Raw genomic sequence first — 26,728 nt, 5'->3', positions numbered from 1 at the left:
TCACTTGTCACATATTTCATATTATATATCACCATTATTAACCCTAGTAGGAATCCCTGTGCATTTATTGTCTGCACTTAGCAAATAAACACATTGTGGTTCACCACCAGGTAGGACTGTCTGAGCCGTTTTAAAGGACTGGTGGTACAGTATATGGGTCAGTCAGTGTGGGTTGGTCTAATAGTCAGAGACAAGTCTAATCTGAATTTCCAGCTTTGTCCCTTAAGCTCTTAAGCACCTAAATGCTCTGAAATCTCTAAGAGGAAGCCACAAGTCAACAATATTCAGGAGAGCCTACCGTACTTGTGAGAAAACGTCTGTCTACTCTTTCCAAAGTCTGGCAGCGTTCCCACTGTGCTTTGTGTTACTGGATTAAACACTTAAAGCCCCATTTCAAAAATTGCGAAAATAACTGATCTACAAGCTCACAATGCATCACATCGCAATGTGTTTTGAAAATAATAATTATAATTCCAATAAAACCTAACGACATTCCCAAAATATGGATGCCAGGTTAAAAGTGGGTAAGAGAGAGTCTTGTATGCTTCTGTATCGTCTCATGTCACATACACTACACTGCAAATTCTGTAGGTTTAGCAGCGACATCTACGTCCTCCTGGTGGGGGCTCCTCACTAGTACATATATGAACCCACCGCCCCCCAAGGTCCCTGCTCCATCTCCCCATCAGTTTGGGGGTCCCTGGCCTGAAATGTTGAAGACCCCTGGTGTATGGTTTAAGTGGTTTAAAAGGGAAGTGTTCTCTAACGTTATCGTGCCAAGGACCACAAACAGATTTATGTAATTTGGGCCAGGGATCAGCCGGATGAGAAGATATACCGGTATGTAAAAAAATAAAATCTAAATTGTTGATATTCTTCCACATTTTTCAAGAATAGAAATGCATATAAGTTGGCAGCATGGCACAAAAATGACACTCTACAAGCTTGTAGACGTGCTATTTTTGTATAGCCTACGTATAAATGGATAGTGGTTAACATGATTGTGATGCTGTATTAACTACTGTTGCTGAGGACCCCCCCCCCCAGGGAGCGCTGCGGGTGGGGGGCACTTTGAGGACCACTGGTTAAGAGAGACAAAGTGACGACACTAAAAGAGCTCAGTGTCATTGCCTCATTACCTGGTTCACAGCATTACTATAAGCCTGCCAAGGTTTAAACGCCAAAACTGAGATAATTAACAACAATTAAACAGACCCATGTGTTAATTTAAACACAGTCAGACACAAAAAAATTATAAAATGTATAGGCAAAAGAAACATATGCTATTTGCAGATGAGAAAATACAGAGCAGATACTATTGGTTTTGAAAATTCTAATTATTACAGCTAATATTTTCATGCTACTAGCCATTGTCGACATTAACAATTTCCGTCACGTTTATATTGCATAAATGATCTCTATTCGTTCTTAATTTGCATTCATTTCAAATCAATTGCCCATCACCCCTTAGCCAGAATATGGCATTCTCACAAGCTCTTTCGTCTTTTTTTGGTCCCTTATTGTATATTTCATTCAATAACACAGTGAAGCCAGCTGACACTTTATGCTGCAGTTAAACCATCATGTATATCTCTGAATGTATGGTGCTCAGGTGTCTGACTCCCTTCCCCCTCCTGGACCTCAGCGTACAGTACATGTAGAAAGCTCATCAGAATTCAACAGGCTTAACCCCCCTCCCCCCTACACACACACACACACACACACACACACACATTACCATTCACCGTGACTGTGGCAAAGAGGCAGACACACGCAGAAAGAGAGCCACGAAGACATATGCCGCTATCGACTGTGCGTCCTGTTGAGATACCGACTGTGCCCTACTGTCAACATTCAATAGTGGGATGTAAATAAGCAAAGCTTTTTTTTTGTTCTTGTTGCATTCGACATGGACTGCGATTTACCGGCCTGTTGGCGATGCAGAGATACACAAGTAGATTGACTGATTTCACTGACTCGAGCAAAGCATGCCGTTTGCATTTGACATGCACATGGTCCGAGGAGGGATGGTTTGCATAATGTTTGTCCTGAGTCAGATCAACAGCCCTTAATTATTATAGATGATTAAAGATAATTCTCCTGTATGTGTATAAGCCCAGAGCTATATCACCAAACGCGAGCAGTTTAAGTCCTTTGGGCGTTACATTTGCGCAGTATTTGAATATGCAGAAAGCAAGCTGCATACCACTGCGGATGTCACATTAATTGCAATTCTTACTCAGGTGTGATAATCTAATTTCAGTCAGTGCTCACTGCTCACAAGCCACAGGGTAAAACAATTATAATAAACTTCCCCAACAAATGAAATTAGTATTTTTTGTAATTTGCCTCTTAGCAGAACCTGTTTGAATGACAGCTGTTTGCAAGAACGTACATAGGTACTTGACACACCAGGAGGATGTTAAACATAAAATCACACACATTCTGTGACAAATCTGTACATTTGCATTCAGTGTGTGAATCATTCTCTCTGCCACTCTTGTCACTCCCACTTACTATCCAAGTGTAGCTATTGCTTATACCTGTCATGTTGTACTTCCAATCTGATCTGCTAGTACAGTATGCTTACTGTGCAGAAGAGAGCTTCATAAATAGTTATGACTACAGTAGCAGAACCATCTGGCTATGACCGACCTCATCAAGGGAGGTTGGTCTCAGTCATGTTCTCTGTGAAACACGGCTGGGACAGAGAGTGAACAGTGACTATGAGTAGGCTATAGCCGAGACAACAGGTCAAATGCTAGAGCAGCGCTTTTCTTTTTGTGCCCAAGGCATACCAAAGGAAAGTAAAAATCTCAATGCACACCTGTATACGTAGCAAAAGCAGTAGATCTACAAGCTCACAATGCGTTGCGTCGCGACACGTTGTGAGCATGTAGAGCTTCTATTGTTGCTGTATTTGAAAACGTTTTAAAGAAAGAAATACAAAATAACTGCCTATAATGACATGCCCAAAATAGGGATGCCAGGTTGAAAGTGTTTAAAGGGATATTGTCTTTTTCTCACATTTTATCATCTAATCAGGCTTTTGGGAACACCCATGACAATTTTTGAATTGCTTGATTCAGTATTTAGATATTTGATATTCATTTTCCCCCATTTGCCCCCTTCCTATACAAACTCCATTTTAACCATTATAGATTCAATTAAAAAGTACATCCTTTTTTCTGGTGACTCCTGACCCCCTCCAAATACGTGAGCAGGCCGTGTTTTTTCCGATAACCTTTTTCATTTATTTTTAATAATTATTTTATTATTTTATTGTTTTTTGTTTGTTTTTGTTTTTTCCCCAAAATAATTAAAAATAAATGAAAAAAGTAATTGAAAAAAACAGCCTGCTCACGTATTCAGAGGGTGTCAGGAGTCACCAGAAAAAAAGGTTGGGTGTCTATCATGGTTAAAATGGAGTTTGAGTTACTATGGGTTTGTATTGGCCGGAGATACTCAGGATACACAGAGGCTCTCCGCACCCTCACATTGTGCACCCTAGCAGAGAGGCGCACCCAACTGTGACTGGACTTTGCAAGGAAGCTGTTTAAGTCAAACTTCAGAAACTGGGGGAATAGAATTTGCCTCTGTATTGGGACAAGACTCACACTGATAGTAGTAAATATAATACAAATGTTTTGCATAGTTGTATATTTCATGTTAATGTGTGCAAACTCCCAAGGCACACAATGTGGGAGCCACTCTGCTAGAGCACAGTATGTGACTGGGAAGGTAAACAAAAAAAAATAAATAACAATTTGCACTCTAGAAATGATGGTCCAATCTTTAAAATCAGATAGAAATCCCAGTGTGTGACAGAGATAACAAACACTGCAAAAAGGAAAGATCTGCCACTATAGTCCACGATACCACAGCAAAAGTCACTGATCTAACAATGTGCATGGCTTATGTAACACAAAGCTTCATTCCATCATTTTGTAATTGTGCCTGACACAAAAATACACTTTGCAAAAACATCATTTGGTAACGATTTTACGTAACCATTCAAGGTGGCAACTAAGCCAACTTACAATCAATTATCATGAACATCTGCACATTAGCAGCTATCTCTCGAGTTTGAGACCAGAACAAAATAGATAAACTAAAGGAAGGAAAATTCCAGAGGACTTGCGGAATCGTGTCCTACAGCAGTGGTTCTCAAAGTGGATTCCAGGGACTCTGTGTGTTCCTTTATGGGGGTCTAAATTGACCCACAAGTCTGTAACTCTGACAGTGTACAAATGAAGAAGAAAAAAAAAGAAAAGAAAAACATTTTGTACACTGTCAGAGTTAAAGGAGTAGTTCACCACCAAAATGACTTTTTTTTCTATTGATTACTCACGCCATGGAGACTTGAGTTCAATCAATTTTCAATCAAAAATCACTATTTTTGTGTTTGTCACATTCCTAAGACAAAAATGTTATTATAGTAAATGTTCCCCCATTGATTCCGGATGGGGACCCGAATGCTCCGGATGGGGACCCAAATGCATTCGGGTCCCCATCCGGAATCAATGGGGGTACATTTATTGTAATCTAATTATTGTCTTAGGAATGAGACAAATACAAAAAAATATTATTGAACTCAAGTCTCAATGGCGTGAGTAATCAATCAATAGAAAAAAAGTCATTTTGGGGGTGAACTACTCCTTTAAGGGGAGACCTTGAAATTTGAAAGTTTGAGAAACAGAGTCTAACACTGTCCTGTCCTGTGCACATCAAAACAGCAAGTAGCAGCCTGCTGCTACCACAGAGACGAGGGGGTCCCCCTGAGTCTCCACCACTAGGCACTCCATTCCGTCAGCACTCTGTTACACATGCAGTCACTGACACAGCGATGGCACAGGGCCACACACATGCACCACACACACACTCCAGTACACACACGTGCGTGCATGCAAATGTGCATGTACCCACACACGCACAGAGATAGGATGATACTGTCTGTATGCACGCACACACGCACGCACACATGTACACACACACACACACACACACACACACACACACACACACACACACACACACACACACACACACACACACACACACACACACACACACACACACACACACCTCCATCTGTCACTCACTAACTTTACAGTCTCTCTCACCATGGAACACTCACATTAAAAGGCCAGCTCTATATGCTAAGGGCTCTACTGTCAGGTGGGTACCAGCTCATACTGCGGTGTAAATCAATGTGGCTCCGTTGCTGGCTGCTCCTTCCTCATGGTGGTGTGTGAGCTGCTGCCACAGTGCTGTCTGTACATTGAGTCGTACGGCGGCTCCCTCAGGTCTCATCCTTTAATCTGCCAACCACGCGGTATTACAGTTGGGAGGCTGAGCCTGCCTGCCATAGGCGTCTAGGTCCCGGCGGGGTTAACCTGGATCAATACTGCACCGTACATACAGTATAGTACAGTACCCCACTCAACATTACGCAAGCTCTCGCCCGGGCTGTCTGTCCATGGGTCTGTCGCGTTGCTCTCCACCGTTGTCTTACCCACACTCTGTCACTTAATTATCGTCCTTAAACCTCAACTCTCCCTATAGGTTTTCAGAATTTTGCCAAATAGAGTTTAATTATTCCCTGGACCTAACATTATTCTGCCATTTCAGGCCTGATGGTGCATATTAAAAACCCCCTATAAATAGACACAGCCCACAGGACAGCATACTGACACAGCCGGTTGGCGGGGTAGCACGCATTCTGCAATTATATCAAATTGATTAGTTTGGTGAATTGTTGTATATGGGTACTTCACCTACAACCCTATCAACTCTAAACTAAGCCCTGAACCCACAGAGACTTAATTGACATCACCTGCTAAGTCTTGAGAGAGGCTGCAAGGACTCTTAATTCAGGCCGGGAACACATTTTGCTGTTTGGGAGGGGCTTACAGTACATGTACACAGTATGTAGCAACATATTTGTTTTGTAGGCTAATTTCTGATTTAGCCCTATTCTATAGGTTAGGCCTAAATGGGTTAAAGGAATGGGACAGCACTTTGAAGATGAGTCTTTGATTCATGAAACTTTACATAACTTACTGTATATGTGCTCATGATTTGTTCTCTCTTGTCCCCCATTTTTACTAAATATATCTCCACTATTCCATCTCTCTTTGAGAACGGTGAGAAAGGACTGCTTGTCTCACCGTGGGCTTGATCTCTACAAATGTAATGACAGTCAATCAGTGTCTATTGTGCCTTTATTCCATCACTCAGACGAGTTACAGCATAGGTTCTCAACCTTTTCAGGCCGCAACCCCCAAAATAATCCTATTTTAACTGGGGACCCCTCCCTACCTTGACAAGCACTGAGAGTTGAGGCATTCACTTTTGTTTAACAGTTCTATTGTGAAAATAGCAGATCTACATGCTCAGAGCGTCTTGCATTGCGAGATGTAGATCGGCTATTTTCACAATTTCAGCCTCTAATATTTGTCATTTGGCCAATGTTTAATTTGTCATTTTAGAGGTATTAAAAAGTCCATAATTGTCACTTTAGAAATGTTCAGATACCCTCTATACACTTAAACTTTATGTTGGTTTGTTTACTGTTGAGAGGGAAAACAATGTTGCACATTAAGTTAATCATCTGGGGACCCCCAAAATAATTTGGGGACCCCCCTGGGGGTCCCGACCCACAGGTTTGAGAACCACTGATTTACAGCACCTTTCAGTCCCATCACTGGAAAAGCTTAACTTTCATTATTTGCCAGTTTACAAAGCAACTGATGTCCCGTCATAGGTTGAGAGTAGGGCTGTCACGATTATGACATTTTACGTGATGATTAATTGTCACTCAAATAATTGCGAATAAAGATTTAATTGTGTTTTTGTCGTTGACAATTACATTTCTGTTTTGCTTAGGCTTTGAAGTTGCACATGGCAAATATTAAACGTAACCTAAATACACAAAGAAATGACTGACATATTTGACAACTTTAAATTTAAAAAGAACATTGGTCTGCTATTTCCACTATTTTTGAAAATGTTTGGAAATATATGAACATTTTTCAACATTTATTATGACGATTATGACAAAATAATTGCAATTAGGCCATTTCAAATAATTGCGATTAGTCGATTGTGTAATAATTGTGACAGGCCTAGTTGAGAGTTTGTAATGCAACTAATCACTAATCTGAATCGGCCAATTGAGTTCTCAATGCTAGTGATTTCCATTTTTACAGTGAGGAAATTCAGGCTCCAGGCCGCATGGCTGGCCTAGTTGAGAGTTTGTAATGCAACTAATCACTAATCTGAATCGGCCAATTGAGTTCTCAATGCTAGTGATTTCCATTTTTACAGTGAGGAAATTCAGGCTCCAGGCCGCATGGCTGGCCTGTCGCAAAAATAAGCTCCCAAGTGCAAATCATTAGGCCTAATGATTTCCAAATGAATTGGTATTTGCCGTTATTTTTGGCATACAAAAGGATTTTGTTTGTCTGGTAGGGGTTCTCATTTGCCTGGTGAACCACCAGGCCTGTTCAATAACATGGAAAACAGGGTTCACTTATATATTTATATATATATATTGCAATAATTTAAAGATGGTGTGTGTGTGTGTGTGTGTGTGTGTGTGTGTGTGTGTGTGTGTGTGTGTGTGTGTGTGTGTGTGTGTGTGTGTGTGTGTGGGCACGCACAACAGCCGTCAGATAACGACATCTAGTGTAGACTGTAGAGTGGGTGGAATTATGGGTTTATGGTGTCATTCTGTGTATGCGTTAATTGTGTTAACATTTTTAATCCAATTAATTCAAAAATATGTGTCTGTCTGTCTGTCTGTCTGTCTGTCTGTCTGTCTGTCTGTCTGTCTGTCTGTCTGTCTGTCTGTCTGTCTGTCTGTCTGTCTGTCTGTCTGTCTGTCTGTCTGTCTGTGTGTGTGTGTGTGTGTGTGTGTGTGTGTGTGTGTGTGTGTGTGTGTGTGTGTGTGTGTGTGTGTGTGTGTTTGTGTGTGTACTGTGTATATGAGCTCATTGAAGGACATAAGCGGTTGTATTTGCGACTGAAGGTCGCAGTTTACCATGAGAAACGTCACAGCTTGTCCGGGTGTAGACGTGTATACGGTCTATGGGCAAACCCATCGTAAAAATGTGTCATCATGATTTCATCACGCTCTGGCTTCACTGTGATGTCACACTAACAGAATCCCATATAGTATATACTGTAGTCAGTAGAGTGTAAATGGACTAATCTTTAGCATTTGATGTAGTGCAGTGTTTCTCAAACGTTTACATTTCAAGGTTTCCCCTTAACTCTGACTGGTTCCATTTGTAGGCTACACTGTCAGACTTACAGGCATGTATGGAGTCAATTTAGACCCCCATAAAGGAACCCACACAGTCCCTGGAATTGAGAACCAATGATATTGTGAATACTAGTGTTAGATTTAAGGAATAAATCTCTAAAAGTGTCATAGTTTTGAGGCATTTGGCCGTGTGGCATTACATACAGTAACAATTCTAGTGAACATAGAGGTTGATGTTGTACAGTGAAATTACATCACTAGCAGTTCTGAGCAGCCGAGAGACTCTACTGGGAAGTTGTAAGAAAGGGTGGGAGGCAGAGAGAATCACTCATTTCCTCCTGCTTTTTTTTTTTAAACGGTTATATCAGGTGCGTGGCTGGGCGGAGCACCAGGGGCAAGAGCCTCCAATACATTAATTACATTATAGTACTCCTCCCAAAACCATAGATCATCTTCATGTCACGTGATTCACAAGTGGCTGAAGTGGCATTATCCCTGTCAGGGTTTAATCCTGAAGCTCAACCTGCTCCAAAGCCTGATCTAGTAACTGGAGAGGAAGAGGAGCTGGTGTGAAGAAAGAATAAGCAGGGGTCATCGACATGTCCGTACAAGACTTGGTTTTGTCCATGGCAAATGTTCTTTTTTACACTACATTATAATTTGAACTAATAACTGAATGTCAGTCTCGTAAGGCAGTGTTTCTGGGTTCCAGGGACTCTGACAGTGTAACTCTGTACAGTGTCAGAGTTAAGGGGAAACCTTGAAATTTAGAAGTTTGAGAACCACTGTCGTAAGGGTCCATTTGGTTCCATTTGAACACTCTCAGTGTTACAGACCTGTTATGTCATTCAGGGCTATCTCTTTATGTGTTTTTATTTTGACAAATATTTCCACCACAAGCCAACATGGCCCCTGAGAATAAGGGGGTGGGGAGGGGATGTTATGTTGTGTGCCTGTTGTGTGCGTGCGTGCGTGCGTAATCTGCGTATGTGCGTGCGTGCGTGCGTGCGTGCGTGTGGGTATGTGGGCCGATTCAATTACCTGAGGTGCTTGCGAAGGTGTGAGTCGTAATCAATATGCAATAAATGCTTGTGTAAAGATTCTGGGTTTAACGTTGCAGCGGAGGAGAGTTGATGAAAACATCTGTGGTGTGTATCAGCATTTAAGACTGAGCAGAAGGAGAAGATAGAGCGACGGAGGGAGAGACAAAGACAAAAGTGTACAGAGCAACTAGTCATGGCTATTTATTACTAGGAAAGGCCTGGAGGAACGGTTTGTTGTTGGTGCTTCAATTGTTCTTCTAAAAGAAGAGATGCAAAAAGATGCTTGAGTTCAGCGCCACTGCAAATAGCGCAATCACAAATGAGAGAGGAGCTCTGATTTGTACTGTAAGACATCGAGAGCTAAATAAAGGGGCCGTCCGCTAATTCAGCAGCCGATGTCCCTTCCTGTTGTGTTTTATGACTCTCCACACTGAGACAAATCTGCAAGCATTTACAGGCCGCGCTGCTTTCATCATTCCTGGCGGACAACACATGATGCTTGTTCCATTCTTTAACAAATACCTTGTTTAACTGGAAGGGCTATTAGTGGTGAGTGCTGACCTGAAAACCTGCTCGTTCATTCTTTAAGACAGCTCCAACAACCCCAATGAATACCACTAAGTCAATGTCAAAGCCTGGAGGTTCTGCAACAAACACAAAACGGCAACTGAAATCATCCCTTGTAATGAGGTTGCAAAAAAGCTATTGTACAAAAAAGCTTTTGTTGGTGCTGTCCAGTGCTGTCCACTGTAATTTACATTTGAATTATTCAACGGTATACAGAAAATACAGTATACGGTATACAGCCAAAAGAAGTCCTAGTTTTGTGTAGTATTTTGAACAGTGCCATATTTTCTTTTTTCCAGTGGCATGCTTCTCTCTCTATATGTGGAGCCTGTTCCGTGTAGTGCAGAAATACAGTAGCTTTGATGCTATGAGGATGGGAATGGATTAGGGACACAGTCAGGCCTCAGAAATGCTTGTGATCTGAACCTCATAGCCCTCATCCATGCAGCAACAATTACATATACAGGTAGTATGGACAAAATCTGAAACAATGTCCTCCTAATGAATTAAGATTGTTCGTTAAATGTAACACTTGATGTATTAGCTTCAGCGGCTCGTGTACACACCACACTATTCCACTGTCATTTTGACATCAAACCCCTGCTTTAAGCGTGTCATTCTAAATATGTAATTTATTTCCACTGAAATAAAAAAATTGGACTGATTGGAGTCATTTCTGATAGCTACTTCAAACAGAAAACAGGCACTGAATTGTTGCCTTACACATAGGGAATGGCAGCACATGGCAGCACAGTTGCCTCTCTTTCGCTCTCTCTCTAACACACACACACACACACACACACACACACACACACACACACACACACACACACACACACACACACACACACACACACACACACACACACACACACACACACACACACACACACACACACACACACACACATGCACACACACCATAGTGGTAACTGCAACTCTACTAAGAATAAACCACTTGTTATACTATATGTTAGGGTGGTTCACATTCAGCATACATTTCATAACATACAGTTGGACACCATTTACCACTCTCACTGTGCTCCCTCTCTGCTGCACATAAACTCACAACCGGTTTCATTCCTTAATGCCACACTGTGCCAGGGGGAGAACACTTGACATTGTCAGAGCTGACTGAAGGGGAACACACGTAATTTAGGCTTCTCATGGCACACTCACACAAAACATGCAGAGAGGGTTGGGGTCGGGGGCAGACAAGCAGCAAATGCTGTAAGCAGAAAGGGAGCAAACGAATGCCCCCATAGTTAGGGTGACCATATTCAGCCCCTCAAACTGGGACCCTTAAAGCAATGCGCACGTTCACCGTTCACCATGCACGCACGTGCCCATTCTTGAATGTTCATGCATGCGCACATGCAGTAGGTATATGCACCGTACATAGGGGTTGCATACAGGCAGTGCGAGTCAGCGTTGAATTCAGACACGCAATGCTCATGTTTTCTGAATGGATAGGTAAGCATGTTTACATGAAAAGAACATGATAAATGTCTATGCAACCACAGAAAACAACAACTATTATTTAAATTCTGGGTTAGGGACAATTTTGTAGTGAATATTGAAAACCCGGACATATTAGTGTTTTGGCGATATTTGTCGGGACTCAGTCAGGACAGGCAGCTTGAAACCGGGACAATCCCGGCCAAACTGGGACGTCTGGTCACTCTACCCATAGTGGATTGAAATTGTTGCACGAGCCGTGCCAGGTGGAGTTCACCATTCAATGAGAATAGGAAGCTCTTTTAGCAGATGAGGAGAAGGCTAACCAAGCAGCCAAAAAGACCACTGTTTCGTCCTGCGTTCGTGTATGTATCAGAGCAACTTATTTTAATCCAACTGTGTGCACTCTAACCAAAGACCCCATTAACTTTAAGCACACCCCCACTGGCAACACACACACGCTTGGCTGCATCTACATCAAATATTTACTATCCTGGAGAGCTTGAGGATGTTCCACGCATTGCTGTTAGATGTATGCACGGTCGTGCTCCACAGTGGGTCCACACGTTGGTTTTAATTGGGTTAGTGTCATTGGGTGTTCGCTGACAGTAATGGGTAGTGAATCAATCAAAATGCCCCATATAAGGTTCAGTTTTTTACATTGTTGGAGTTAAATTCACATTCAGGATTTTAACGTGTAGTTAGGTGTTCATGAGCCAATGCTTCCCTGGCTGAGTGTGGTTGAATGTTCATGGCAGACAGCAGCACGAAATGAGCTGCGCACACACACACACACACGCATGCACGCACGGCACGCACGCACATACTCACTCCAATCAATCAACTGCCATCCCAGCAACTTGCCTGTACCTTGACAGGATCGTGCACGAGCAGCCGGTTACATGCATGGCACTCTCTCGTGCACAAAGAGCGCCTTCGTGAACAGAAAGACAACTATGCTACTATGGTGTGCTCTGAGGCGATACCTTCAAAGGGTCAGTCATTCTTAGCTACTGCAGTCGCGGGGAAACACCGAGCAATTGGTGGAACCTGCAGGCTCACAGTGAGACATTGGGTACATACCTCTTCTCAGGAGACATGTGAAATATAGGGGTCAACAAGAGAGCAAGTCTTTACACACAACGTCTCGATGTTCTGCTCACAGCCATTTGCGCGCCCTGTCTCTGCAGCGGCTGTGAGAAACTCGGCTCCAAACAGCCCCAACATAGTGTGATAAAATCAAGCAGCTCCCACAGGGTTTGTCTCTCAAGGCACTGAGGTTCAGAGATGCTGTATATGCTAAGCAGGCTGTGCCTCTTCATGCATCTCTCTGCTTCTCTTTCTCTCTCTCGCTCTCTCTCTCTCTCTCTCTATATATATATATATATATATATATATATATATATATATATATATCTCCCTCACACACACACACACACACACACACACACACACACACACACACACACACACACACACACACACACACACAGCTGGGTCATTTGGTAAGGATGGGGATCGAGCCATCCTGTTCCTCCAGCACCTGCCTGGCCCACACTGCACAACTCACCTCTGGGCCCAGCCAATCATAAGACAAGATCAAGTACAGCTGTTTAAAGCAACAGGCTTTATGGGAGATCTCAGCTGCCAAACATTAAACGCTACTGCTTAAAATGAAACTCAAGGCGAGCACACAGAAACAGACTCTGCTCTGCAATGCATAACGTGAGAACTGCTGGCAATGTGGAAATTCACAAGATGCCATGTGGAGGGACAGCATAGAATATAATACAATAGAATAAATGCTAGAACCACTGTCTGCAACTTGAGACAGAACAAAGCAGTTTAGGACAAAACACTGTTGCAGTATTGGATTTAAAACATATACCGTATATCAGATTATAAACAGATACGTTTACCATTATGTTTGCCACTGTCGTTGTCTCTAGCTACCCATCTTGCTCACTGTGCAATGGTGTATATGTCTGTTCTTTCCCAGCATCTAACTACAGTAACACTCAGAAGGCTGCAGCAGTGAATCCCTTCGAATGCACTCACTGACCAAGCAACGAGAATGACAGCAGGGTTAGATGGTACAGAACATTACTGCCATGATATCGTTGTGACCGCAGCGAAGCCGCTGTTAAGGACGATAAGCACAGAATTATAACAGGATCGAACATGGACGGAATCACCCAAATGTGGCCAAAAATTGTCAAATTGAAGGTGACTATTATCAGTCCTTGGGGGGGGGGTTCCAGGGGTCCCCACCTAAATGATTGATAGTCAGGAACTAAATGGACCCTTACAGGTCTGTAACTCAGTTAAATTACCACTGAGGATTTTAGTATATATTGGGATCCCAAAGATAAAGAAATCGTTTCACGCGGTGGTCCGTGGGGACCGTGGCAATCAGTGCCATAATGCATATTAAACTGGGGTTCCTTAAAATTAAAAAGGAATAACTGCTCCACAAAGTCCACTGTGAAGGGGGGGGGGGGGTGGATTCAGAGATTGTGTATCAGAGATTCTGTATCCAAGATCCATAGCTCACACAGCCTGCCAGCTTGCCTCACTGGCAAAGGGGTAGAAACACTGCCCTCTATCAGCGGTGCTCATTCTTACCCACACACTCATGCACTGACACTGACACAGGCACACAGATGCAAATGGACAAGGTAGACACAATAATGTCTTATTTGGTGTGCATGTGTATTTCTAAACACAGACACTTTTACGCACATGCATGCGCACACATTTAACACACGTTTAGCCACGGTGACTCGGAAGTCCTCCCCAGGTCTTCCTCTTCCGTCAGAAGCAGAGTCAAACAGAGGAGGCAACAATGATCAGACTGTCCTCCAGCCTGTGTTGGAGGGCTCAGCTGTGGTTTCTGTATACTGTAGATGATTTGTTCTGTATGGGCAGTATCCCCGTCTTTCCATTCCATACATATGGAAGAGGATGGAAATCTTGCCTCAAGAGTGGGTTTATGAATACAAGGTCACAAAAAGGGCTGGGGCTGTGACATAGATAGGCAGACCACTCAGCAATTTTGCCTGACTCATACGCAGAAAAGAGAGCGAGTGGGTGAACGAACGCTTCAGTGATAACGTTCAAAGGACATTTTTTATTGAGTCACTTTTTTGTGGATATGTGTTCACTGTCATATAAAATCAGCACTCTGGCCAAAAGCGCCACCCGTATCCATGCCACTCTCCTGGGAATGAGTGGAAATTACAGGGTCCCTAAACTCACAGTAGTTCACAACAACGTTAACCTGTAATCATGGGCTTGTGAAAATACTATCAAAAGATATTATAATGATAACTTGCGTGAAGAAACACAGGGTGGTAAACACAGTAAACTCAGATTATTTTCCCTGAAGGCAGAAACTGAAGGCCATAACTTTCCATTGTGCACCTACACTTATGTCCTTTTTTTCTAAATGGCTTGAGTTCATGTCTTGAAATCCATCACACTTTTAGCCCACCTCGATATGAGTGTAGCAAAAACACTTATATCTGGTTCCCATGGCAACACAGATTCTCTAACCTGGGAAACAGCTGGAAGTGAATACAGAGCCACCTTAATGTATATACATACTGTACATAGGCATGCACAATTACATTCTTTATCTCGCTCGTTCACACTCACACTATGTACTGTATCTCATCAAATGTTACATGGAAAGCTGAGGCCAAAACACATTAGCACAATAACTCCATTGCTGCTAACGCGGTTTAGGCAATTACAATTGGTGGAATTGGAGGGAGAACACGTCATACTCCTTTCACCATTGCTGAAATGTCACTGACGCACAGTGCATATGAAAATAAGACGGATACTTAAGGAAAGGACCGTAGCAAATGCTCTGAAAGAACAGATGAAGATGCCTATTTGATCTGGGAGACGTTTTGAGCCATTAACGCACACGCCTCTATACTAGGCTCGGAGCCAATTTCACCAAGCACAAAGACAACTGACTCCCAATGAACATACTGAGAGGCGCTCCAGTGTCAGGTCAGTGAATGCCATTTCATAAATCTCATGTCCACACCAAGATCCACACTGGTGTAAGACCAGCTGCATAAGGAATATAAGCGCTGCAAAATCCTCAGCATTACTTTAACTCAAGAGTGTAAAAATTGACCTGTGCAGTGATGTCATTACGTGCGCATCCCGCATCAAAATCTCATTCAAGTCGCCCAGGGACTCATTCATGTCATGGTCCTGGGGTCCAGGGGATGCGCCTCCATTGGAGTCCATGTTAAAATAATTTACCGGGTTGCGGTAAAAGAAAAACATTTTAAAATTCCACAGACACCACCATTGTTCATGAGTGAAAGCATCCTACTTTACCCTACGTTAACACAAATAAAATCCACGTAGAAAGTCTTAAACAGGCGATAGAAACGTCAATGTTTTGATTCCACCGACGTCCAACGCCATTTTGCGCGCCCGAATTCATTAGGGGCACATGTTTTAGTAGTTTTAGTAGTTCTAAGTTCAAACATTAGCCAAATTGTAAAATAAATATAAGAAATAGGCAAACATTTTGAAAATAGCCGATCTACAAGCTCACAGCGCTCGAAAACATTGTATTGAGGACTCATAAAACTTTTCTGGGACCCATTTGAATGACCACCTGTGGGTCCCGGGACCCATTACATTGAAAACCTAGTAACATCACTGCTGTATAGACCTATGACAAGGCATGCCGAGGGTTTTCCATATTCCTTTCACCTGTTCATGACCCATCAGCGATGCAGATTTCCACAGGGGGAGTGGGTCAGATGGTGTTGATATAGGATTCGGGGTCTGCTTGCACGAGTGTGGGGTGTGAGAGTTGCCACCTGCTGGGTGTCTCAGCTGCCCACCCTCGCATGGAGACACACCCTTGGGCACACACTGGAAATACCATGACAGTGGCATGCTGAAGGACCGACAAACACTGAGCTTCATATCCGGCATGTAGGCAATATTTTCATCTGCCACAGCCTCTCTGTCTCAAAAACTGTACAGTACAGTAACACATATCCACAAGAGACAGACAGACACAGCGACTTGGAAAGTGATGGAGTGTGATTGTGGACAGAGAAGCAGCTGTTGCACTTCAAATTACTTATCCCTAAAAACTGTACAAACAGCAATACTCATAACAATGATTCATTCCTAGTGATGAAGCAGAATTTTAATTCCAGCTATTCATCAAACACTAATTACCATGGCAGCATGCTCAAAACATAATACACCGTACAAATTAGCCAAAATGATTAAAATGACAACTGTCCTTGCTGCAGATATGAATGGTGATGAGTTTCAGAGGTGAGAGTGATGGCTTCCCTGTAAAGACTCAGAATGTACAGCTGTCAGACAGACCAACAAGGGAATCTAACAAATGTACGCAACTTCCAACTTCTGCAAGTCAATATCTCAACGAGACAAATTAGTACATTGATGCTTTTCTCTCATCCTTGTGACTATTTATGTCTTTCTCTTATAGATACTATTTCCAGTGGTGTGTTCTACACTAACTATATACGTAGTATGACAAGCAGAATATTAAAAAAAATTAAAAAAAAGCTTAGCCCTCTACTAACCATTTCATCCTTTGAAAACACTCTGGCGTATGACCACGACCACGCGCATGACGTGCATGGAATAAAAAAAAAACCTAGGACACACCACTGACTGTTTCCACCACTTTTGTAATAAGAACAGTCAAATACAATATGTGGGAGTCTCTCTGCTCAAAATGTCCCTTTGGCTGGAAGGTGATCTTCAGCCGAAACTGCTATCTGTCACTGACCAAGCACATCAGGAACGGCTGCTCCAATTCTGTCACTTCCCCTCAGGTGAAAGCATCTCCAACCAGCCATAAGAACACAGTGAATGGTCCTGCTACACTTTTCCCCTACTTGAGTCTGTTTCAATACTCTAGCTAGCACCTCCAGTGAAATAGGACAGGAGGACTCAAGTCAAAGAAATCTCTCTCAACACAGCCACACCTTCCATACCTAGTCATTCCTGTTCCTAAGCCACCTCGCCGAATGAATTATTTCCTGGATTTAACGAGTTTTGTCATGCGGTAGTCATGCAACAGGTTGGTATGGAATGATAGCTTGCCAAACATATATTCTATAGCTGCTGCTCAAATGAACAACCAAGCCTTAGAGAGAGGACATTACAAATCAAAGAGCTTAAACAGCAACCCCAAGAGGTCTGATAGACACACAACGAATTCACAATGTGCTCTCATTTGATTCTGTCATTCCCTGTAGGCTATGCAAACTGTTTTACTAAAGCTATTGTCACTTAAAGAGCTCGCTGCTTTTGTGAGAAAGAAAGATTGTTATATGAATATGGTGTAAAAAGAAAAATGCTGAAATTAAATATTACTGCAGCGTGTGCTAGCTTGAACATTCTCCATTAAGCTCTTAGATTACAAGCCTATATCTGCAACACGACAAGCAATGAGCTGCCACCTGCTTAGTTGCCCGCTTATGTCACTTACTGACAGTCTTTCTCAACCTAGATGACTTAATATTGAGACAGGAGCTGAGTCAAAGTAACATGAGTCCAACATGTTGAACGTCGTCTACCTTTCTAGCCTGGACCAAAGGACAGGTTTTACACTGCATCAAATCAACTCTCGAGTTAAATCGACACACTGAATTTTATAGTGACTGGCAACAACAAAGCCATTTAGGGCAGAAAATAACCATTCTCGAGGGACAACTTTAGGCCCGTCTGTTCCACTCAGTTTACAAATTGTATAAATTTTTGTGCTTTCCAAAAATGGCAGAGCCCTCCTCACAAGGCAGGTGAACGGAAGCAGCCGGAGTCCAGAGGAAGGTTACAGGGGGTGGGTGGGGAAGAGGCAGAGAGGAGAAGAGGAGTGCAATATCTACTCCTGCTATCACTTCGGACAAAACCGAAGTCTCTCCCCCACACCAGGATCAACTGGGGAGTATTAATGGATTCTGAGTGGATCAACTGATGGCTATCGTGTTTCGCTGTTATGACTCAGTGTATTCTGACAAACCCAACACACATCTACATGTGCACTGTGGTGCAATGCAGATGTTTATAGCCATGTGTGGTTCATGACATTTTAAGGAATAAGTTTGTCCAGTAATCAAATTAATACAATCTAAATTAATTTGATAGCTGACAGATCATTGTGTTTCTGAAGTAACTTTTTGATCAGACTCTTACTTTTTTCTAAACCTAATCTATCCCTTTTCAACTTAAACTACACAGCATATACAAATAAATTAATGTTGTCTTATTTATTATTACAACACAGAAGTCATTATTATAGCAGACTGCATCATGATTTGAAACATTTCATTTCATAGCAAGTAAATAATTCACCAAATAATCAGAAATGTAGATAATACATCAGAATTGTTATCAAAATATGAAAACTTGTGTAATAACGTTTGATTTATGTTAGAAACATTAATCGTTTAATGAATTAAATACAATAGTAATACTGCCACAATAATTACAGAGAAACTCGTTCTAGATCAATTGTGCAAGTAATTATGTTAAAATGATAATCTTTGGGTTTGACTTTCATAAATCATGTAATCAGCACATTACATACAAAACACATAATCCAGTCAAATTTAGCCCACAATAAATGTAGAAACATTTATATTCATTTTACACATGAGAGCAAAATGTGTTTTTCTTTTCTTTTGGCTGAAATGTTGTGTTTTATCTGCACATTTAATCATATAAAAATATCTCTATATCAAGTACACCAAAAGATTAATATATTTAACTTTAAATTATGCAAACAGCATGATTGATGATGATTATGACAATAAATTGACATATGCTTATAATTAGATTTTGTGTTTAAATTAATGTTATCAAATTGTGCAATGAATGCTTATATAATTAAGATTAAATGAACTAAGTAGCCTATAGATAGTTATAGAGTCAGTAAGACTGAGTATAGGAGTGATCAAATTATAGTAATCAATGTGTGATGAATTTAGCACACTAAAATGTTCAATTTTGAATATGAGAGAGGGTATACACAATTAGCCTATTGTGCATTTAATAAAAAACATTTTCAACAGATTTTACTAATAAAACACAAGAAACCTATTAATAAAATGAAAAAATGTAAGAAGGCATGATTTAACAATTCTCAGAAAGTAAAAAAGCTGTCTCTGAAATAACAAAAACTGGGACAACCACTCCCATCAACTGATGTGTCCAAAACTCCAAAACATAATTCATAAATATAGGCTACCAAACAGACCCAGGATAATAACCTCATTTGTGAATTGTTTTTACATGCATAGATTCTGAAACAATCACATTTTACGATCGCATCTAAAATAGACACAACTGTCTGCTGTTGTTGTCTAATTGTTGATTACAGCACCCTTTTGAACACACTATAAGAGACAAAAAAATAAAAAACATTAACACTGACCTAAACACAAGATACCAATAAAAAGTCTAAAACCAATCTAACACTGTCAGCAGGCCCACAGGTGAAATAAGTTCCTGTTTATGGAGCTTCTAGATAACAAACAAAATCTAATTTTCAATTTGGTCATTCCCCAAGCTGTGTGCATCTGCCACTACCCTTGCTTAAAGACATACATTTTACATCAAAGACATCAAAGAATGCCTATTTAGTACACAGATAAATAATCATCAAATAGTGTAACTAATTTAGCATTTAAAGAATGCATAAGATGAGATAACAGTTTTATGTGCATCACAGATTATTGCAATATTTTCTATAGAGTATGTGAACCATGGTCACAAAACACATTCGAAACTTACATTTCATAGACTAAATGATTAAATTACATGGACAAAGACAAACAAACATTACAGCTTTATAGTAGAATATTCTACAACAAATCAAAAGGTTTTGCTAAACATTAATTGGAGAATGAAATAATATATATTTGTTGTGTGTAAGCAATGTGAGAAGAAACTTTGCCAATAACAACCACTTTGTCGCTGTTAAATCATGCGTAAAATGGAAATCACTTAAAAATTGCTGCTACAAATTCAAAAGTTCAAGCAATTTTGAAGTGATTGCCATTTGAAGTTCATTGATGTGTTGGACATTTTTACATCTGACAGTATCACCTCTACTTAACATAAAATATTCATATACTTTCTTCTTGCCATTACATTTTTCACACACCCATGCTCACCCTACTCTACACACACACACACACACACACACACACACACACACACACACACACACACACACACACACACACACACACACTCTGCAGCATCTAATAATTAACAACCTGTAGCAGTCAACTTTCTTCAACACAACTAAGCCATGGCCAGAAACACTTTATGCACATTTAAATAAGCATGCAAGATGTCAGTGTCAGACTGCAAATTGCAGACAGAACGGGGCATATGATAGCCTACACATGGTTCATTCATTCAATTGTTACAGCCATGCTGTAGGCTAATGTTGAGTGCAGCAGGCCGTAAGACTCCATGGGCCATCATGGCAGCCATTATGAGGCTCTCTGAAACATTTCCATGGCCTAAGTGCGCATTGCTGTGGGGAGTGGCGTGTAGCATATATCCAACAACTACCCTACGGAATGCCATACAACCAAGGCAATCTAATAAACACACGAATACACACTTGACCACCTTATTGTTATTGTTATTATTCCTGTGCAACACAGCAAACGGACGAAGCTGTAACAGCATGTTACAGGAAAGTCTCCCATGACATGTACTAGGAGAGAGAGAGGGGAGTGGAATCACATAAAGCAGTGGTCACGTGTCCTCCACAAGGGGCTTGAATATTTACCTTTTAGTCACGCAATGTACTCTTTCCGAGAGCCACACACTAGGCCTTATAATGAAAATAGTCATGTCTATTATGTAGAGTACAAGAGTGTATAGCTACTATCGTGGATGAATTTTGACATTACCATTATGTAGCCTTATGTAGGTTTACACACACACACACACACACACACACACACACACACACACACACACACACACACACACACACACACACACACACACACACACACACTAGTCTCAGCATCATGTGCATCTCAGTGCTGTGTAGTGAATCTAGTGATGACACAAAGTTTGGAGGCTATAGACAGAATGTAAAGTATAGCTCATGTGTAGCACATGAATCTCTGACTTTATAATTTGGTGTAGATCCATGCAGCATGGCCAAGATATGGGATTGGCCTAAATACAAATCACACATTCTCTAACGTGTGTTCAGCATATAATATAAGCTATATATATATTTAAATTCTGATCATTTCAATATGCCATATATGCTTGAAACAAATACAATTATCAGAATTTAAATTCTTACATCTTCAGTGACAGAGAGCAACAGCCTCCTGGGCTGATGAAATGAAAGGTGTAGTAAGAGGGGAGACTCCTCCCTGCTACATTACATATTTCACACACAGTGGCAGCCACAACAACCGCTATGGGGGAAAAAAACATAATAGCATGACAAAAAGTGTATCAGATGCATTATTAGGCCTACCTTAGTTTTTTGGGAACAGAGTAGTCTACCTCTATCACCTTTCCGTGCAATTCAACTTTACCTGTAGGGGACGAAATTGATATTGTAACATTAGCTCCAACATGAGACAACAATGAGCACACACACAACGATAAGCCATTGTCAGAGTCTATCATGATGGTGTTGCCCACTGACTGACATGATTGGTAGGCCTACTGTAACACTTATAATCACTTCACAAGTAGCCTAGGTGTCTCTCATTCAGCAGCATGCAACAGTAGCCCCGAAACTTCCAATGGACAGTCACTTATATTGTGGCGTGGTGGGTAAAGCCGTTATGGGTCGATTAAAAAACATTACGTTAAAATGTGTTAGTCACATTTCAGGAAATCGGCGCCAAAAGCTTGATAAGCTTATAGTATGGGGGAATGGGCAGCCATGCTTTCCACTCCCACAACCCTCATTGCAATGAGGGTATTTTTTTTTCTCCCCCAGTAAAGAATGCAAGATCAAAGAAGAGAGGCTTTGAAAGAAGAAAGACTTGTTCTTATAGGTAATGACTTATTATTCTTCGTGTTGACAAAGCTCGGATGAATTGTTGCACAATGTTGGTGCCGACAACATGTTTTCGTTTTTCGTTTCTATTATGTGTAAGTGGCCTGGCGTAGGCTAGTAGCACGGAATGGGTCTCTCACCTCGTCCCCCCAGCTACCTGTTTATTAGCTCTTTCCTCCGGACCCCCATCACCTACCTCCAAGACACCTCGTAAAAACATACCCAGACATCATAGGAACATGGATTTGGCAAGCTTTTTCCGGTTACTTTGGTCTGTTCTTTTCACAAAAATCAAGATAAAAAATAAGTGAAAAATAATTATGCCTACCCGAACATCAGACCATCCCATATATTCCAATGGGTGATTGCAAAGTAGCGCCCCACAGTATCGGAATCTCAAAAATACTGGTATTACAAGTTAATTACACGACGAGTGGCTGTTTTCTTTTGGCATACAGTCACTATAGCACTGAGTCTATTCTATGGACCACAATTTACGCAGTTTTGTTTGACTGTGACTGAGCGTTAATCTAAACTCAGTGGCAGTGTGATGTGATCGTATAAACCGAACACTGTCCCGAGCGAAATACTGGTAAGGCAACGCTTATATTATTATATATCACATTTATTTATTCCTATCGTGGCTATGGCATGTCCATTTCTGAGTTGGTGTGCATTTCTGTCACTGCAGCATCATCCTTGTAGTCAAGTCCGCACTTACCAGAAAGAGTCTCAATAGCTTTTATGGCCCAATTCTGGTCGGGGAAGTCCACAAAAGCATAGCCGGATTTCAGCAGGACCTGATCGGCCACTGGAAGCTTCCTTTCGCCAAAGAGCTGCTTCAAGTCCTCGACAGTGACCGAAGGACTTAAATTGCCAACATATAGTTTGCTCATGATCTAAAGGAAAATCTCGATATGGTATCAAATCTAGAGAGACGAAATTCAGAGAAGTAGAAAAATAACAAAACAATAAAATAAAATAAAATAAAAAATAAAAAAAAGCTTGAAAACAGCAATCACCCCCCAGATATTGGCTAGGCGACCCCCAGCACCAACTCTGCCCTGGTCAAACTCTTTTAACTGGGATTGAAAAAAAGTGTCGTTACGACGCTACTCTGGAGCCAACAAGCGCCGCCTCTAAATAAAATGTGCCTTAAAATATCAGAAAAATTGTTTGGAGGTGCATGTGGGCTTGAGCACTCGTGCTTCAGTATAGAAAGTGCATTAGGGTAAAGTGGCATGAAGATCATTGGGCAAATTCAGCAAGGGTTGGGCTAAAGGCAGAGGGGTTATTTCATCAAATCATAAGGGCCGTGCCTTGGGTCTCTAGGCTACAGCATGAAAAGACTACTGTCTGGGGAAAAAGTCCCGTGTTGCCGTTGTCACCATAGGCTACTGTAGGACACTTATCCATATAATTATGTGCAATATGGATTAGACTGTAACAGGCCAACGTCTAGAGCCCTAGGCTAATAATCCAACTGCTGCTGAGATCATAAAGTAGGCCTCTCTCAGTCTGAATCTCTGATGACAATTTCTCATTGTGTTATGAGCTAACCTACATCATGTATGGCGGTATTAAATGATGAATATTAAATAAATGATTCCTACTTGAAAGTTGAAACCTATTTTTTTGCCTTATTGCCTTATTTATCAATCTCAAATGTCATGATTGATAGGCCTACAGAGGTTAGTTAAACATGTCCTCCTCCTCACACTAGTCACACTCACTTTAGTTACTTGACAAGTCTACTATCTGTCATGTCATGTCATGTCATGTCATGTCATGTCATGTCATGTCATGTCATGTCATGTCTATGCCTACTTACAGAATATTACAGAATGATTTGACATTTAAAAACAACTTTTATTCTGATGGGACCTTCAAATTATGGTAGGGCCTATACATGCCTACTGTATTTGGCACAGACATGTGATGGGTTTTTACACAAGGCATGCTACAGTTTTCTATATACAGTAGGCCTATATTGTATAGGTGGATGTAGAGATCTGTGAAGTCTTCTAATAGGCTATAGGCGTCTATTCTATGGGAGGAGCATTTGCAGTCCCTTTACTCATTTGTCTCTCCGTGACTTGCATGTGCCTTGGAACATTACTGCCACCCCACTGTTGCGGAGAGATTCTATGGAGAGAGTACACCCCATTGCCAGGAGGGACGATCGCGCTGTGATTGGATATTTTTGTTGTCATGCAACCGGTTAACTTAACGCGCCTCACGAAAACGTTAGACGACTGGACCTGTGGACCACTTTAACAATATAATTATAAAATATTTTAAATACAAATGTGAATGTGTCAAATCGTGTGTAGACCTAAATGTAGAATGTAAAATAGGCTAAATTGTCTGCATGTTCATGTAGGCTACTTTTCCCGAGATCTCGAAAGAGGTACAGTCAGATAAGCTACAAACTGACAATTTTGGGGTGTGTGTAATTGTGTATCCAGATTCTATCGTTTGAGGCTTTGATCAAAGTAATGTCTTAACAGTTAGGCTACTTATGTTTACATAAGCATAAAACGCACGGCGGTTGCCAGTCAACCAACTTTCCAATCACAGCGACATTGTCCCTTCAGGCTATGGGATATAGTCTTAAACACTGCCATTCAATAAAACGACCAGGAAAACGACCAACTTTAAACTTCATCGCATCATGTCTTAATTACATCAGAGGGTGCATGCCGGCCCTGGAGGAATGTCAGAACTGTGATATACAATACAACTCATCTTGTTACTTTTCTGCTGACATGCAAACACAATGATGTCTCACTCGACTGAACGGTGCCAAGTGCCAACCGATATTCAGTCAGATATTATAGGCCAATATACTACAATTAGCAAACGAGTGATCGTCTGACATTTGACAACACTTTAAGTATAGACTTTAAAAGTAGTCCTATACATACAAAGTGGCAGGGGTTGTGATGGTTAAATGGACTTCTTGCATGCTTGCCTGGGAAGCTGTCCATGAGTGTGTGGGTTTGGTTTGATTAGCCTATGCCTTTTTCACACCTTTATTTTATTCCTAGCAGCACCATGGTACTTAATTTAATAAAAACGAATGACCAATGATTGTGTAAATGTTTTGTATTTGTGTAAGTATTTAATGTACCCAAAGTGTTATTTGTTGATTATGCATGAGTGTATGTAGGCCCATATAATAAACTGAAAACCTGTCAAATCCATTGAGCTATATGGTCATTCATTGGTGACACTGAGGTCAATGAACACTGATATTTACAAATTTGAAATCGGCAAGGACAATGAGTCTTTATGTCCACTAGGGGGTGGTGTCCGTCAATCCTTCACCACCAGACCAGAGGCTCAACATGAATGGAAGGGAGGCCTGCAATCTCTACTCACATTTATCAGTTTCAAATGTTCAGTGAGACTTAAGATCCTCAAAAATAATGCATAGTGAATTATACACACAAAAAAAAATGCTAGAGGTTGGTACGTGTATGTACCAACCTCTAGGTACATACACGTACCAATTTACATGACACATTTTCCAAGTAGGGGAATAAGGCAACAATGTTGCCTGTAACTAGTATCAACATAAAAGCCTCAGCATCATTCATAAATCCCCATAATGATCACCATTCTCTAAGGGCTTAGATTAGGCTTAGACTAGTGTGCTTCAAGTCACAGTTAATTTTAATTTGAGAGATGTATCTGAATTTGTCATGTTTTTGCATACTTTTTCATTTCAAACTTAGGCTACTTTGTATTACAGTTAGGAAGTCAGCTGCCAAGCTTACTTAGTGACCCCAATCACACTTGTACAGGACACCAGGGATTGAAATAGGGACAGTATGTCACCAAACAAAACATAAACTTTTTAAACTTTTAGATTTTGCCTATGACATGCCCAATACAAAATTGGGACAAACCACTTTAACCTTAGTGGTTAATGGCATATTGGATGTCAGAACTTTACTTTGGGCATGACTGTAACTTGTAGGCTTAAACTAAGTTTCTGAAACTTTGCATTACATTTAAAATAATACCAATGCTGTTAAAATGTCTTCAAATGTTAGATATTGTATCTTCATATACTGTAGTCTTTGCACCAGAACAGCAGAAATATATTTTCTGGTGAAAAATAATGAACGCAGTAAATCTTTAGGTCAACAGTGTCAGGCAACATCATTTCAGCAGTGCACCATGCTGTACAGATTGGGACTCTATAAGTAGAACTTAAATTATAATCAAGTTATTATGAAATGTCAACAGGACTGCAGAAAAATTATGCGAATAGAAATAAAGTTAAAGAGACACAACTTT

The 26,728-nt window shown here is 41.0% G+C and overlaps 1 protein-coding gene across 1 annotated transcript in view; it reads right to left on the bottom strand.

Annotated features, from left to right (window-relative positions):
• The window catches only part of igf2bp2a (insulin-like growth factor 2 mRNA binding protein 2a), a 63,563-nt gene extending 40,107 nt beyond the window's left edge, over positions 1-23,456 (bottom strand). Inside the window, exons 1-2 of the mRNA XM_080752604.1 lie at positions 23,142-23,456; positions 21,887-21,947 (exon numbers count right to left, since the gene is read on the bottom strand). Coding sequence (XP_080608730.1) covers positions 21,887-21,947; positions 23,142-23,316 — 236 coding nt within the window. The 5' untranslated portion in view covers positions 23,317-23,456. The remainder of the gene's footprint in view (positions 1-21,886; positions 21,948-23,141) is intronic.
• Between the last annotated feature and the right edge of the window lie 3,272 nt (positions 23,457-26,728).

Source organism: Nannobrachium achirus (assembly GCF_963921795.1).
Source record: "Nannobrachium achirus genome assembly, chromosome: 22".
Taxonomy (NCBI): Eukaryota; Metazoa; Chordata; class Actinopteri; order Myctophiformes; family Myctophidae; genus Nannobrachium; species Nannobrachium achirus.
This window is presented reverse-complemented; position numbering and strand designations above follow the sequence as displayed.